General features: G+C 36.2%; 1 protein-coding gene across 1 annotated transcript in view; it reads right to left on the reverse strand.

Annotated features, from left to right (window-relative positions):
* Positions 1 to 14,879, reverse strand: part of UPF2 (UPF2 regulator of nonsense mediated mRNA decay) — a 111,959-nt gene that overhangs the window by 66,941 nt on the left and 30,139 nt on the right. The window contains exons 6-8 of the mRNA XM_047065173.1: positions 8,841 to 8,990; positions 6,696 to 6,799; positions 1,100 to 1,185 (exon numbers count right to left, since the gene is read on the reverse strand). Of these exons, the coding sequence (XP_046921129.1) occupies positions 1,100 to 1,185; positions 6,696 to 6,799; positions 8,841 to 8,990 (340 nt within the window). The remainder of the gene's footprint in view (positions 1 to 1,099; positions 1,186 to 6,695; positions 6,800 to 8,840; positions 8,991 to 14,879) is intronic.

The raw sequence follows: 14,879 nt of genomic DNA on the forward strand, positions 1-14,879 counted from the left end.
GTGGAATGTGCCTCACAATTAAGGTCTTAAATGTAAATGGCAATGTTTTTCTCTCTCAGTTGTACATAAAATAATGGTGTACCTCATAACTAATGGTACCTTAGATTTGATGAAATGCATATTATAAAAATATTTATCTATATGACTTTCTCAACTACATAATTCTTAATTATCTACTCACTATTATTAACATATTCCATCTCTTGCCCCACTAATATGAAAACCAAATGCTCATATTAATGATGGTGACAGGAGATAAAATCCAGTATAAAAGGAAAAAAAAAGTAGCAATTTTGTTTCACTAAGAAATCTCACATTAAGAGATCATGGGCCTCTCCAACGAATGGGCCTAATTAAAATTCTGCTCCAGAAACTCTAATTAAATCCCTCAGAACCCTTATCTTCTGAGGAAAGTATGTACCCTAGCTATCTTGTATGTAATCATCATAATAGTTCACAAAATTATTTATTCATTGTTGAAGAGATAGAAATGCATCTCCTCTGGTTTCCAAGGTCAATAGTCTGAGTGGTCCTGCATACTTCAGGACCATTAATTTAGAGTAATTTACAGCATTATTATTCTCTAAAAGCATTACACAATTAAATATGCTTCTTGAATTACTAGCAACATAATCACTAATGTGACTTTCAACTCTAAACTAGCATAATTACAAAAACTTGAAATTTTTCATTTATACACAACTGTAAAAATTAGATATACTAAGTCTGATCTTCATACAAAATAAAAACTCTCCAAAAAACTTACATACCTTTTGTTACTTTTTCTCCCTCAAAGGCAAAAATGTAAACCAATTGCTTCTAGAAATGATTAAGTTATTACTATTCTTATTAAGTTACTATTATTCTTAAATATTTTCTCTTAAAATAACAGGTAAACATCAGAAGAAATATTTCCACTAGGGCAAAAGAACAAAAGAACAGAAGTCAATGAGAAACAAGTCCTAGAAAATATGCAAAAAACAATCATCTCGGTTGACAAAAGATATTTTGAGGGGATAATTAAATGTGAATGTTGATCTGATAACCATCATTACAGAGTAAAACCACTAACAAATTACTTTTTGTTTTTAGTACCTACCTTTGTCTGGGAACTATGAAGAGCGCCCGTACCAACTTCTTCCTATTTGCTTTTGTATTCATGTTCATGCAAAAATCCATTGCTGCCTATGGGAGAAAAAGCAAACTTTTTTCCTTAAAAAACTTTTTTGATTTAGCTAATGAAAGCAGAAACCCTCCATGCTACAAAGGACTTCTATGTGTTCCTAAATATTTCAAAATGGTTTTAGAACACTGGTATTATAAGCATATGCCAAATTAAAGGATCACCGAACTTAAACTATCCTTTCCTTTTAGATCTCAAAATACATGTTTCATAAACTTTTTTTTAATGTATTTATTTATTTATTTACTTACTTATTTTGAGAGAGAGAGAGAGAGAGAGAGAGAAAGACCGAGTGTGAGCAGGGGAGGGGCAGAGAGAGAGGGAGACACAGAATCCGAAGCAGGCTCCAGGCTTTGACCTGTCAGCACAGAGTCCGATGCGGGGCTTGAACTCGTGGATCATGACCCAAGCCAAAGTCAGACACTGAACCAAATGAGCCACCCAGGCTCCCCACATGAACTTTTTAATTGCAACCTAGTGTTAAAAACAGAACCCCAAGTGGGTAGACTGAAGACCCACTATGAACTATCTGGAAAATAACCGTATGAAATGTGTAATTAATGCCTTCGACCTCATTGAAGTCAAGTAATATCAGAAAAAAACTCTGACAGAATTAGAAAGTAGCAATAATAGTTACCAGGAGCCAAGAAAATTATTAATGCTAATAACAATAATCAAAAAGGAGCAAAGATAAACTGGAAATGAGAAGAAGGCATACATTATTCTCAGGAATATGTAAGAATAAATGCCCCAACATTGACAAAAAAGATTTAGTTTAGTGTCAACAATCAGACTTGACAATTTAAAGAAACCACACCTCAATATTGTAATAAATGCCCACTATTAATAAATACAACTATTATTTAGTGTAGCAATCCACCATTCTATGCTACAGATCAAAAAAAAGTGTTCAATATTTCATCAATATGTCTAACATATAAGCATAAAAGAAAAGCTAGAAGAGATGAACATTCTGGAAAGCCACTGAAAAATATAAATATGAGTAATTTTTAAAATACGGTATTTTTAGGGGCGCCTGGGTGGCTCACTTGGTTGAGCTTCCGACTTCAGCTCAGGTCATGATCTTGTGGCTTGTGAGTTCGAGGCCCGCGTCGGGCTCTGTGCTGACAGCTCAGAGCCTGTGGCCTGCCTCAGATTCTGTGTCTCCCTATCACTCTGCCCTAACCCACTCGCATTCTGTCTCTCTCTCAAAAATAAATAAACATTAAAAATAAATAAATAAATAAATAAATAAATAAATAAATAAATAAAATACGGTATTTTTAAAACCCAGGCATGTATACTTTTAAAATGTTAAAGATTTTCAGTTTACTGTTTGATATTTCATTTAAGAAAAATAACAAGTTTAAGTTATAATTTAAAAAAGAATAGAGGCACCTGTGTGGCCCAGTCAGTTAAGCATCAGACTTAATTTCGGCTCAGGTCATGATCTCACAGTTCATGAGATCGAGCCCCATGTCCCATCAGGTTCTGTGCTGGCAGCATGGAGCCTGCTTGGGATGCTCTTTCTTCCCCTCTCCCCCGCCCCGCCTTGCTGTGCTTTCACTCTCTCTCGTTCTCTCAAATAAATAAAATAAATAGGAATAAACTACCTTTAAATATACTTTTGAGGATCCCAAATATTGTCCTTCCATAGGCTCACATGTAATGATTATTTTATCATTAATCCCAATTTCTAATCTGATAATCTCTTGATTATCAGATGCAAATAGAAGATCCATAGAGTTCCCTGAACTATAAAGGATTTCTACTCTTCACTATAGACAGAATATACTGTAACACCTCCTATTTGGTTAAATCTTTTGATGAAATAAATGGCACAACTAACACGGACTAGATTCAAATTCAGGAAACTGACTCACACTGACTCACACTTCATCAAGATCGAAATTTTACATCAACAATTAGTCAAAAGAGTAAAATCAATTTAAATTTTTCTTCTGCAGTGTGCCTGGGTGGCACAGTCAGTTAAGCGTCTGACTCTTGGTTTCAGCTCAGATCATGATCTTGGGTTCGTGAGTTCAAACCCTGCATCAAGCTCCATGCTGGCAGTGCGGAGCATGCTTGGGATTGTCTCTCCCCCTCTCTCTCTGCACCTCCTCTGCTCATGACTGATCTCTCTCAAAATAAATAAATATTTTTAAATTTTTTTTAATTAAAAAAATAGTAATAAATTTTTCTTAACGCTTGTAAAAAGAATATAATAAATGTTATTAAAGCTTACATTTTATAACATTAAAGACTACAGCTAATTAAAATAACAAAGAGAAAATATAAAAGTATAACACATTTTCCTTCAAGCAATTCACCCACATGAAACACTGAAAAATTCTGGACCTAATAAACAAAAACCCCAAGTCATGAAATAAAATGAAATAGGTTAACTCAGGAAATAAAATAGGTTAATATTGGAAAACTTCTCACACAAACATGGGAAAAAACCTCAAAGCAAAATTTGTGAAGATATTAAGAAAAATTTTAAATAGCTAGTAAAGGGTATATTTCACCATAAATTAGAAAACATGAAAAATAAAATGTATTTCAATAACTACTTTAGAACACTATCCTTTAAAATACATAAGTAGTTCGCATATTCTATCTAAATAAATTTTATGAAGACAGAGAAGGCAATATTCACTTCACCTACCACAATAATCAAAGGTCAGTTAGGGAACAAACCTACAACGTTCAAAAATCTCCACAGATTAGGAGTCCCTAAAGCATGTCAATGCTTGGCACACAGTAGGGGTTTAATAAATATATGCAATAAATAAACAAAAGATGACATGAGTAGAAAAACTGCCAGAATGAATAAATTTCAGAAAACCACAAAGAAAAAAGCTTCATGTGTATATGAATTCCTAGACTTAACCAGTCCTGTCCTATGGGGAGAAAGAAGCAAAGAGGTCGCCCTGATGGTATGTGTCTGGGTAACAAGAGCTAAGTGACAACTCAATAAGCAGTATTTTGAAAGCTGTTTCAAAACATTTTAGGTCAATGAAAGACAATCCAGCAATCATTTCTTATTTTATTTAGTAAAAATACATTCTTATAATCATCAAATATATGCAGAAATAAACTACCGTGAATGACATTACCCACAGAAAGTTACTTAAAAAAAATCTTCACTCTGATTTCTATATTGTTACCTAATTACTTAATTCAAACAATTCTTGGATTTTTCTACCTGTTTCCCAAGTACCTTTCCCTCTTAAGCCAATTGCACCTTTGTAAATGTATATGGGAAGAAATTCCCTTCATGAAGAAGTGGACTCCCAGGGGAACACACTGGGGTCCAACAGGGAAGAGTGGCCCCTATTTTTCACCTGACTCTGAGAGTCAACTTCGAATTGAATATATAGTCATTACTGGCAACAGCTCTTAATACTGAACTGGGCGCTAAAGGATACTTTCCAATACACACTTGGAACAATAACACTACTAGTATACAAAACCGATGAGACCCTTTCCACCTTCAGTTTTCATGATGATGCTCAAAATGGGGTACGGGGGTAGAGCAGAGTATCAAGATTTCTCTTTCATCCTCTTTTTAGGTCATATGAATGAATATATGAAAATCTGGCAAGGGAAAGATTCAATCATATTTCAAACTTACTAAGTTTTTGAAAGCCATACATTGATTTAATCATCCCAAGAAGTAAACCAACTTGGAAACAGTTTTTCAAGCCTGCTCGATTACACAAATAGTTACTGAAATACATCTAAATTATTTGAAGAAGGACTAAACGAGTTCAAAGTTGAAAAATAAACTAACTTCTATAATTATAGGAGACCATCAAAGCATTATGAGGAAAAAAAATTAATTATAATAAACTTCAACAAAAAAAATGGTTTAAAGCAACAATTTTCAAACTTTAGGTCTCAAGAGCCCTTTACTTTATACTCTCAAAAATATTAAGAACCTAAAAGAATTTTGTTTATATGGGTTACATTTATCAACATTTACTGTACTAGAAATTAAAACTAAAAGACTTTTAAAATATTAATTCACTTAAAAATACCAAGAAACCTATTAGTTGTTACTTTTTTGGGAAATAAGTATATACTTTTCAAGATGAAAAAAAATTTAGTGACAAAAGTACTTTTTTCGAAGTTAGCTAGACTTTTGTGTCTACTTATGCATTTAATCTGTGGTGATTTGTTTTTTTGGATGAAGTAAAGAAAATCCAGCTTCACACATATACATAGCTGAAAAAGGGAGGTGTATTTTAATATACTTTCCAGTAATCATAGATATTCTTTGATACTACACCAAAACTTGACAAGTGACAGTTTTTTAAGGGCTAGCTGCGATGTGAAACTAAAACCACAGAAATCAATTTTTCATGCCATGTTACATTAAAATCCACTGGCCTATCTTGTACTTTTGAATGCATCTTTGATACCCAAGCAAGATTCTGTTAACAATGTGTAGGGGTCACTGAGAACAATGGTTCACTGAGTTGTGCAGATGCTCCACACACATACATGACATTTTAGAACTGTATTATTTAATATCACTGCCAATCTCCTCAGTAAAGTCTCTTCAGAAAAGAATTGGGAAGGTATCAAATTTATGGTGGCAGACATTAAGTTTTCCAAAATTCTAACTTTTGTTGAAAACTCAGATTTGTTCATTGGTAATACTTTGTTATTTTCCTTGAAGTGAGAGGCGCACTTTGTTCGTGTTAGAAAATGGTCTGCTAAATACCCAAGGTTGAATAACCACAGTTTGCCCACTGGTTATTTAAGTACTTCTTCCAAGTAAAAATGGTATTCCATGAAAAAAGCAACTAGTTGAGCTTGCAACTCAAACTATCACACAAGTGGTTTTTCTCAAGACAACCTTGAGACAGCAAAAGTGCCCTACACGCCATTCCCATTTTTTCAGATTAAAAGGATGTGTGCTCAAAGGTTGAAATGAAATAAAATCACAAATTTTGATGGAGTCTTCAAGGAGATTCTTAAGTAAAAGCAGCACTCTTTTTTTAATTCATGGCAGTGAAGAATACAAAGGCTATAGTTTGCTACCACTGCACCCACTAATGCCAAACTGCCGGCTGCTTTTGCAAATGTCAAAAACAATGAAAAGGTGGAGGATAGAACCCTAGTATTAGTATGAAAGTTTTAACCTTAAAAACGTCATGAAAGCACCTCAGAAGACTCACTCCAAGAACTGACAAAGCATACTTTAATAACTTCTGGTCTAAAACCGTATTTTCCAAACTCTGGGGTCCCTATGTAAAGGGGAGAAGTGTCAGGCCAACAGGATTCTAGACACCATTCCAGACTATAACAAATAGTTCTCAACTCAGAGAACACTTACAAATTGGCTCCAATCTTCTATGTTTATTTTGTATTCTCATATAAGATTCCATTTGAAGAAATGGTTCATTCTATGGCTAAAATAGTCCAAAACCCACAGACATTCCTAATTAGAGCTATCCTACAAGGTTTATGTGCTTGCATAAAGTTAAACAGACAATTATACCTTGTCTATCAGATCTCGGTTGACACAGTTGGGCAACTGCTGTAGGAAAGCATCTACTATGAGCTTGAGATGAGATCCAGTGCTGGCTTCTTCATCCTCTTGTTCTAATATAAAATTAGTGTTTAAATAGGTTAAAAAAATACAGAGAGACAATCTAAGAATATAAACATTCAATTGTAAGTTATTTGGGAAATAATCTAGAGCTTTTCTTACTTGTGAAAAAATAAAGCCTTTTTTGAGCTATTACCCTGAAGTTTGGATATCTCTAGAAGCATAACCCAAAGTCATTACAGTCTTTCAGATACTGAATATGAAAAGGCAAACTTTTGCACCAGACACAAAAACTTAAAAACAATTGCCCGTAGTTTGACAGTAGGTTTGTTATTTTTATCTGCTGAGCATCTCTTCCCCCATGTCTTCAAGTGACAGCACTCCCATCACCTGCTCGCCTTTGAAGGCAACCCATGGGACTGTGACAGGGAAGGGCACTGCCAAAGCACAGCACACCACCTTCCTCCCAGCCATAGGCAGTCATGACACAGAGCCAGATCCTTCCATGACACTTAAGTACTGACAGTGAGAAAGGAGAACCTCTGAAGTCACTGGCGGGAAGGATTTGGGCCTAGAGCAGCCTCCAGCCATGCCCACAGTCCCTTTCAGGATATAGAGAAAAGAAAATCTGCAGGAGCAAACAACGAAGCCAATACAGAAATATGCACGCAATACTGGCAGAAGGTATCCTTCTAATTAAAAAAATACTAATAAATGGATAACGAAGATGTGGTACACATATAACATGGAATATTATCAGCCATAAAAAAGAATGAGATCTTGCCATGTGCAACAACATGGATGGACCCAGAGAGTATTATGCTAAACGAAATTAGACAGAGAAAGACAAATAAATACCTTGGGATTTCACTCATATGTACAATTTAAGAAACAAATGAACAAAGACAAAAGAGACAAACAACAACAAAAAAGACTCTCAAATACAGAGAATTGTTGTCTGGTGGTTGCCAGAGGGGAGGTAGATGGGGAGGCAGATGAAACAGATAAAGGGGATTAAGAGTACATTTATTGTGATGAACACTGAGTAATATACAGAATCACTGAATTATTACACTGTACACCTGAAAACCATGTAACACCATATGTTAATTATACTTCAATTAAAAATGTCCTAACTAATAAACTCAATAGAAGTATTTAGGAAACAATTAATAGTATAACATTTTTATCATTAAATATAAAACATTACTCAATTATAAAGACAAATATAAATATAACAGATCAACTAATATACTAGTTGTCTTTTTATAATTCAGCCATTTTAGAGTAACTTTTAAATACCTTTATGTTAAGACTGTAAAGATTAGGGGCACCTGGGTGGCTCAGTCGGTTGAGTGTCCGACTTCAGCTCGGGTCGTGGGCTCACTGTTCACGAGTTCAAGCCCCACATGGGGCTCTGTGCTGTCAGCTCAGAGCCTGGAGCCTGCTTCTGATTCTGTGTCTCCCTCTCTCTCTGCTCCTACCCCACTTGCAGTCTATCTCTCTCTCTCAAAAATAAAGATTAAGAAAAAATTTTTAAAAAACAAAAAAACAAAATAACAAAAAAAAGGACTGTAAAGATTATACCACAGAATTAAAGTAAATTCAGGACAAACTAGCAAGTAAAGAAGTGTAAGAAATATCTATTAAGAAGATATTTAGAATGTAGATGATCATTAAAGCATATAGTCACATTATATGGGACATGTGGTGTTTCTGTTCTAAATCCTAAAATCCAAAAAAGTGAAGGTCTAGAAACAACAAGAAAACAGGGAATTACAGAGTAAAGATCTATATTCTTAACGAAGGGTTCTGTGTATAAAGCTTAGTTAAAAATTAAATCGTTGGTGGGGTGCCTGGGTCACTCAGTTCGTTAAGCATCCAACTTCAGCTCAGGTCATGATCTCATGGTTTGTGAGTTCAAGCCCCACATTAGGCTCTCTGCTGACAGCTCAGAGCCTGGGGCCTGCTTCGGATTCTGTGTCTCCCTCTCTCTCTGCCTCTCCCCTGCTCATGCGGTTTCTCTGTCTCAAAAATAACATAAACATTAAAAAAAATTTTTTTTAATTAAATTGTTAGCAATATAGCGCTTACCTTGCTCATCAAGAAGTTTCTTTGTAAGATCCTCAGCTTCATCTCCACCTTCTAATTCCAAGGTATCATCATTAATTTCTAGGTTCTCCAACTCAAGTTCCAAATCTTCAGGATTCGATACCTCCTTATTATCTTTAGGTTCTTTTGCCTCTGTTTGAAAACAAAGAATCAGTATCTCTGAATTAAAAGTCATACTGAAATCCTGACACAAAAAATAGGTAAGGATTCATAAAATCTGCATCATTTGTTCTGGAACCTATATATATACCTGGTAACAAATCTGAGTGTATATTTAATATATTCAGATTTTGTAAAATGTAGTATACTCACTGAGAACAAAAACCGTAACTTCTTTGATTCAATATGCCATCTATTTACTGAATGGATGGAAGGAAGGAAGGAAGGAGACGTACACGGCGTGAAGAATTGTAGTAAAGATGAGAAGAAAATAAAGTTGATTAGATAAAGTGGACTCAGATTAAGATGGGTCCCAAACTCTACCATGACAAGTTCAGACTTTCTCTTTTATGCAGTATGAGCTTTACTCAATCATGAGCAGAAGATAACATTTAAAAAAATTTTTAATGTTTATTTTTATGAGAGTGTAAGTAAGGGAGGGGCAGATAGAGAGGGGCCAAAGGATCCAAAGCTGGCTCTGCACTCATAGCAGCAAGCCCACTGTGGGGCTCAAACTCATAAACCGTAAGATCAGGACCTGAGCCAAAGTCAGACACTCAACAAACTAAGTCACCTAGGCACCCCCAGGAGATAACATAGAAACCTGAGGCGATATGAAGGGGTGCCTGGGAGGCTCAGGTGGTTAAGTGTCCGACTCTGGCTCAGGCCATGATCTCACGGTTTGTGAGTTCCAGCCTGTGTCAGACTCTGTGCTGACAGCCTGCTCCAGATTCTGTGTCTCCCTCTCTCTTTGCCCTTCCCCCACATGCACTCTGTTTCTCTCTCAAAAATAAATACACATTAAAAAAAAATTAAATGTGAAGTGCTGTGAAAACTAACTTACCAACAATATACAAGATAAATTAGAAAGAAAGGAAAGATTAGATGTAAAAAGACCAATCAGGGAAACATCCTTATGATTTAGATGTCAGGGGTTAGAAGAAACAAGCAAAATGGCTAGCAGTTGGTAATAAGGCTCAATAAAAAAAGATAAAAAAGAAAGAGGAACTAAACCCAATTTCAACAAGATTGCCATAATGTTGATCATTATTTCCAAGTGATAGGTAACCGCCAGTTCACTATACTAGCCTTGCTTTTGTGTTTGAACATTTTCATAAATAAAAAACCAAACTATCCTAAATTCAAGACTTTATGCTTAAGAGTGGTAGACTTATAGTGTTGACTAAAATTATTATATTTCTCACCCTCATCTTCTAATCTCATAATTTATGCATTGAAAGCAGAAATGTTTCACTGATAAATGACACCACACCATATTTGGAAGAATCAAAGCTTTAACTAGTAAGGACTGGTTTTGCTGCCTCTATTGGAGGCAGACTTTTCTCATTCATTAACCTTTTCATTCAACTAACACTTAAATTCCTACTACATGCTAACTACTGTTCTAAACAATAAGGATACAACTTTGTACCAGATGAAAACCCTGCCCACATGCAGCATACACTCACACTCACTCCCCAGCGACCTCTAACGTCTGCCTATCAAAAGCCAAATGATCAGCTACTATGTATTCAAAACTATGCCAAGCTGCTGAATATTCACAAAAAGCTTAAAATGTGACCCTTGCACTCAAGAAATGTACAATCTACCCAAGGAAATTAAGCTGATTTACATGAGAGAGTCAGAGGGGTATGGGAAGGGGAGGAGAGGACCCCAAGCAGAAAACAGAACAATGAATGAAGGCCATGAAGCAGCAAGAGAAATGGTCCGTTGCAGACACTGAAAAGAAAAAAGTAAGAGTAGTGTGGTATCAGATAGTGGAAAGGAAGACCTAAACCAAACTATGCAGGGCTCAAGAGACCATGTTAAGTTTACATTATATTCCAAATAAACGCAAATCCATTAGAAGACATTAGAGTAAAATTAATTTTTTAGAATGTATACAAGGCAGCAAAAGCATATCCAGGGCAGCCAGGGAGGAAGTATCACATAGTGGCCCACATTCAGAGGTGATGGCACCTGAGGTTAGAACAGTAGCTGTAAGGATAAAACCAATCTGAGATATATTTAAAAGGTTGAATTAACTATATTACTAAAGTGACTGCTCCCTCCTCTTCTATCTGACCCTGAAAAACACTGACACTTAAAAGGGCAAATGAAAGTGGAAGCTGAAGATAAACAATAAGAAAAACCAGGAAGGGTTAGTGCCACAGAAGCCATGGAAAGGAAATGCCCCACAAAGGAAATAGTAAACTGTGCTGCATGGTTTGAGAAATCAAATGAGACAAAGACTGGAAACTGCTCATGAGACACAGCAACATGAAGATGATGGTAACTTTGGCAAAAACAGTTTCAGGGTAGAGGAGAGGTTGAAGCCAGACTGGAGCAGACTAAAGGAGGAAGTAAGAAAGTGAAGAATCTGCACGTAGCCAATTCTTTCAAAAGGACTGCTTAAAAAAAGATAGATGGAAAGAGATGAGAGACCCAGGAGGTGTCAGAGTATTCACAACTTGTTTGATCTGTTTTGTTTTTTAAAGATGAGAATATATTTGAATACTGAGATTAAAGATCCAGTAGAGAAAAGGACAGAGAGACCGAGAGTTTGATACCAAAGAAATCAAAAAAGGATGGATGATGGACTATAATCGGGTTCGAAAGAAAGAGGGCGACAAGATTCAGAGCAATAAGATGAACTGGCCTTTAACAGAAGGTATAAAAGTTCACCTTATCACCCAGGGAAGAAACGTTCTAGAAGCCCTAAGACAGGTAGATTTATAAATCAGAAGGGGCACAATGTTGAGGGAGTTCTATGTGATGGCTTCTATCTTCTCTATGAAGTACTAGAGTGCACATGATTATCTGCTAAGCTGGGAAGCCGAATGAAACTGGAGAAAGAATGAAAATGTGTTTGGAGTATTGGGAGAGTTAGCTGAGGACAAAGATGTTGTCAAGTTTCCATTCACTGTTGGGGACCTAGTTGAGGTTGGGGACCACGAATTTATCAAGTTCTCAAGCTATCTAACTGATCTTCTATATCTAGGAGAGCATAACAGTTTGGATACAGAAACCAGTATGTTGGATGACTGAGTTCAGCCAAGGTTGAACTTGACAGGCATATATAAATGAAAGACAGAAAGAGAAAGAATGTACAAGAGAAATACTAAAGATGAATACCTAAATGCAATCTAGCAAAAAAGGTAAATGAAAGCACGTGGAGACTAATGGAATGGAAAAAAACAAAATTAAGGGAGCCACGCAATGGACTAGAGGTCTCAGAGAAGCACAGTAAGAGGGGCAATGAGGGGATCTGAGAAAGTAAGCTGCGAGGACAGAGAAATATTAAAGTTAGAGATTTCAGGGTGGTGCAGTTTGGGAAGATTATTATTTTTTATTTATTTATTTTTAGTGTTTATTTGATTTTGAGAGAGACAGAGAGAGAGACAGAGCATGAGAAGGGGAGGGGAGGGGCAGAGAGGGATGGAGACACAGGATTCAAAGCAGGCTCCAGGCTCTGACCTGTCAGCACAGCAGGGTCCGAACTCACAAACCTTGCGTTCATGACCTGAGCTGAAGTCGGATGCTTAACAACTGAGCCACCCAGGCGCCCCATGGGAAGATTAATTTTCTATCATGCTGGTAAGAATGAAAGGCAGTGAGAGATTCCTTAAGTTCAAACCAGTTACTGGTGGAAACTGTCCCATAATTTTTTATCCACAAAATACCTCTACCAAATACAAGGGCATTTTCTTTCTTTTGAAGTTCAACTATTTAGTCAGTCACCAAATCTGATTTATTCATTCTTGATTATCTGTATGTGAGACCATATCCCTTTCTTTTCATTCTTGTTACTGCTCCTATAACAGACCTCTTAACATTACTAAAACAGAAACCTAGCCAGTCCACACCATATTTCCACTTTACTTTATGCTGTATGTCACTGACTAGAGTAAACTTTAACAGAAAGTAACCAGAGTAACAGTAAGCTGCTTATTGATCACATCTATGCATCCATGTTATACAAACTTCAATTAAATGGTATTCATGGTCTATAGCAAGATAGTCCAAACCAATTTCCCCTACTCTCCTATTTATTACATCTTCTAAAAAGACAAAATGAATTATTTGATCCTTACTTCCTCTCCAAATATACTCAATCATTTCCAGCTTCAATATCTTTTTTCATGCCATTGTCTCTACTTGGAAGGTCCACGCCGTCTCTTGTCAAAACCCAAGTCAAACTTCAAAGTCTGTCACAAGTTCCATTTCTTCCAGAGTTTTATCTGATCTCCAACCATGGTTACTGCCTCCACTGTCACAGTTCTTTGTACTTTTCATAAGGCCCCACACCTACTCTCCTTCACATTAGAATTCTTTGAGCCCTGGCTGCTCCCCACTAATGTGACCGTGAAGACCACAGATCCTGTGTTCATATTTGTCTCGCCCGTGGCTCTCAGTACATTATCTCACATGAGAGGATGAGGTCCTACACCCAATTCTCAAAGAGAAACAAATATCAGAACCCTTCAAGTAAGTCAAACTTGCATGATGATACAAAAAACCTAGACCATGGCAAAAATCACACAAAATTTTCAAATCCTTAAAACTGTAAGAATTATTGAGGTGACTAATATTTTAGAAACTACTCCTCACTCGGGACTTCAACTCTATACATGAGAAGATACCTTCTGAAAAATTTTAACTGACAAAACTGGGTAGGAGGCATCTAAAATGAGCATTATATATATATATATATATATTTTCCCTATACTTTTTGAAATATTTCAAATATTTCAACACTATTCTTCAAAAAATATAAAGTAAAATTTACCTTAAGGTAAGAACGTCTTTGAGATCAACCAAGGTTTTTATATTTTCAAAGTACCACAGGGGCCCCTTGTAAGGTGTTTTCACCATAGGATGACCCCAACTACCTTTTTCACAATAATACCCTAATTTTCAATGTATTTTAACTTAGATTCTGAAGGATGTTATAAAAAGTTAAGAAACAGTTTTATTATTCTTCTTCCAATCAGTATTCTAACCAGCACCGCCCCATCCCCCATTTAATATGTTACATATGGAAAAAAAGAACAAAACTAATCCTTCAATTTTTTTTTTCCCAGTTAAAAACTTTTGTGTCTGGGTGATAATGATATGTTATTACATGTGTTACCTGTAACACATGCACCATTGTGGTGGGTGTTATTACATGTGTTACATGTGTTACACATGTTATTACATGTGTTACCTGTAACACATGCACCACTTGTTGCCCATGAGGGAGGCTGTGCATGTCGGGGGGCAGGGGGAGGGAGGATATGGGAACTGTGTACTTTCTGCTCAGTTTTGCTGTGAACGTAAAACAGCTCTAAAAAATGAAGTCTAAGGGCACCTGGGTGGCTTAGTCGGTTAAACATGTGACTTCGGCTCAGGTCATGATCTCACAGTTTGTGAGTGTGAGTCCTGTGTCAGGCTCTGTGCGGACAGCTCAGAGCCTGGAGCCTGCCTCGGACTCTGTGTCTCCCTCTCTCTCTGCCCCTCCCTCACTCACACTGTCTCACTCTCTCTCAAAAATAAATAAAACATTTTTTAAAATTTAGATATTAAAAAAATAAATAAAATTAAATTTAAAAATTAAGTCTAACATATTAAAAAAACAGCTTTTATGCATCAAAGGATAATCGAGAAAGTAAAAAGGCGGTCTTCAGAATGGGAAAAAATATCTGGAAATCTGGTAAGGGTCTACTATCCAGAATATTTAAAAAATACTTACAACAAAAAGATGACTCAATTGAAAAATGGACAAAGGTGGGAAGCCTGGGTGGCTCAGTCAGTTGGCCCCTGACCCTTGGTTTCAGCTCAGGTCATGATCTCAACAGTTCAGGAGTTCGAGCCCCGTGT

Source organism: Lynx rufus, unplaced genomic scaffold (assembly GCF_022079265.1).
Source record: "Lynx rufus isolate CCGP_SWC_20201006 ecotype Redwood Valley unplaced genomic scaffold, mLynRuf1.p SCAF_7, whole genome shotgun sequence".
In the NCBI taxonomy this organism is placed as follows: domain Eukaryota; kingdom Metazoa; phylum Chordata; class Mammalia; order Carnivora; family Felidae; genus Lynx; species Lynx rufus.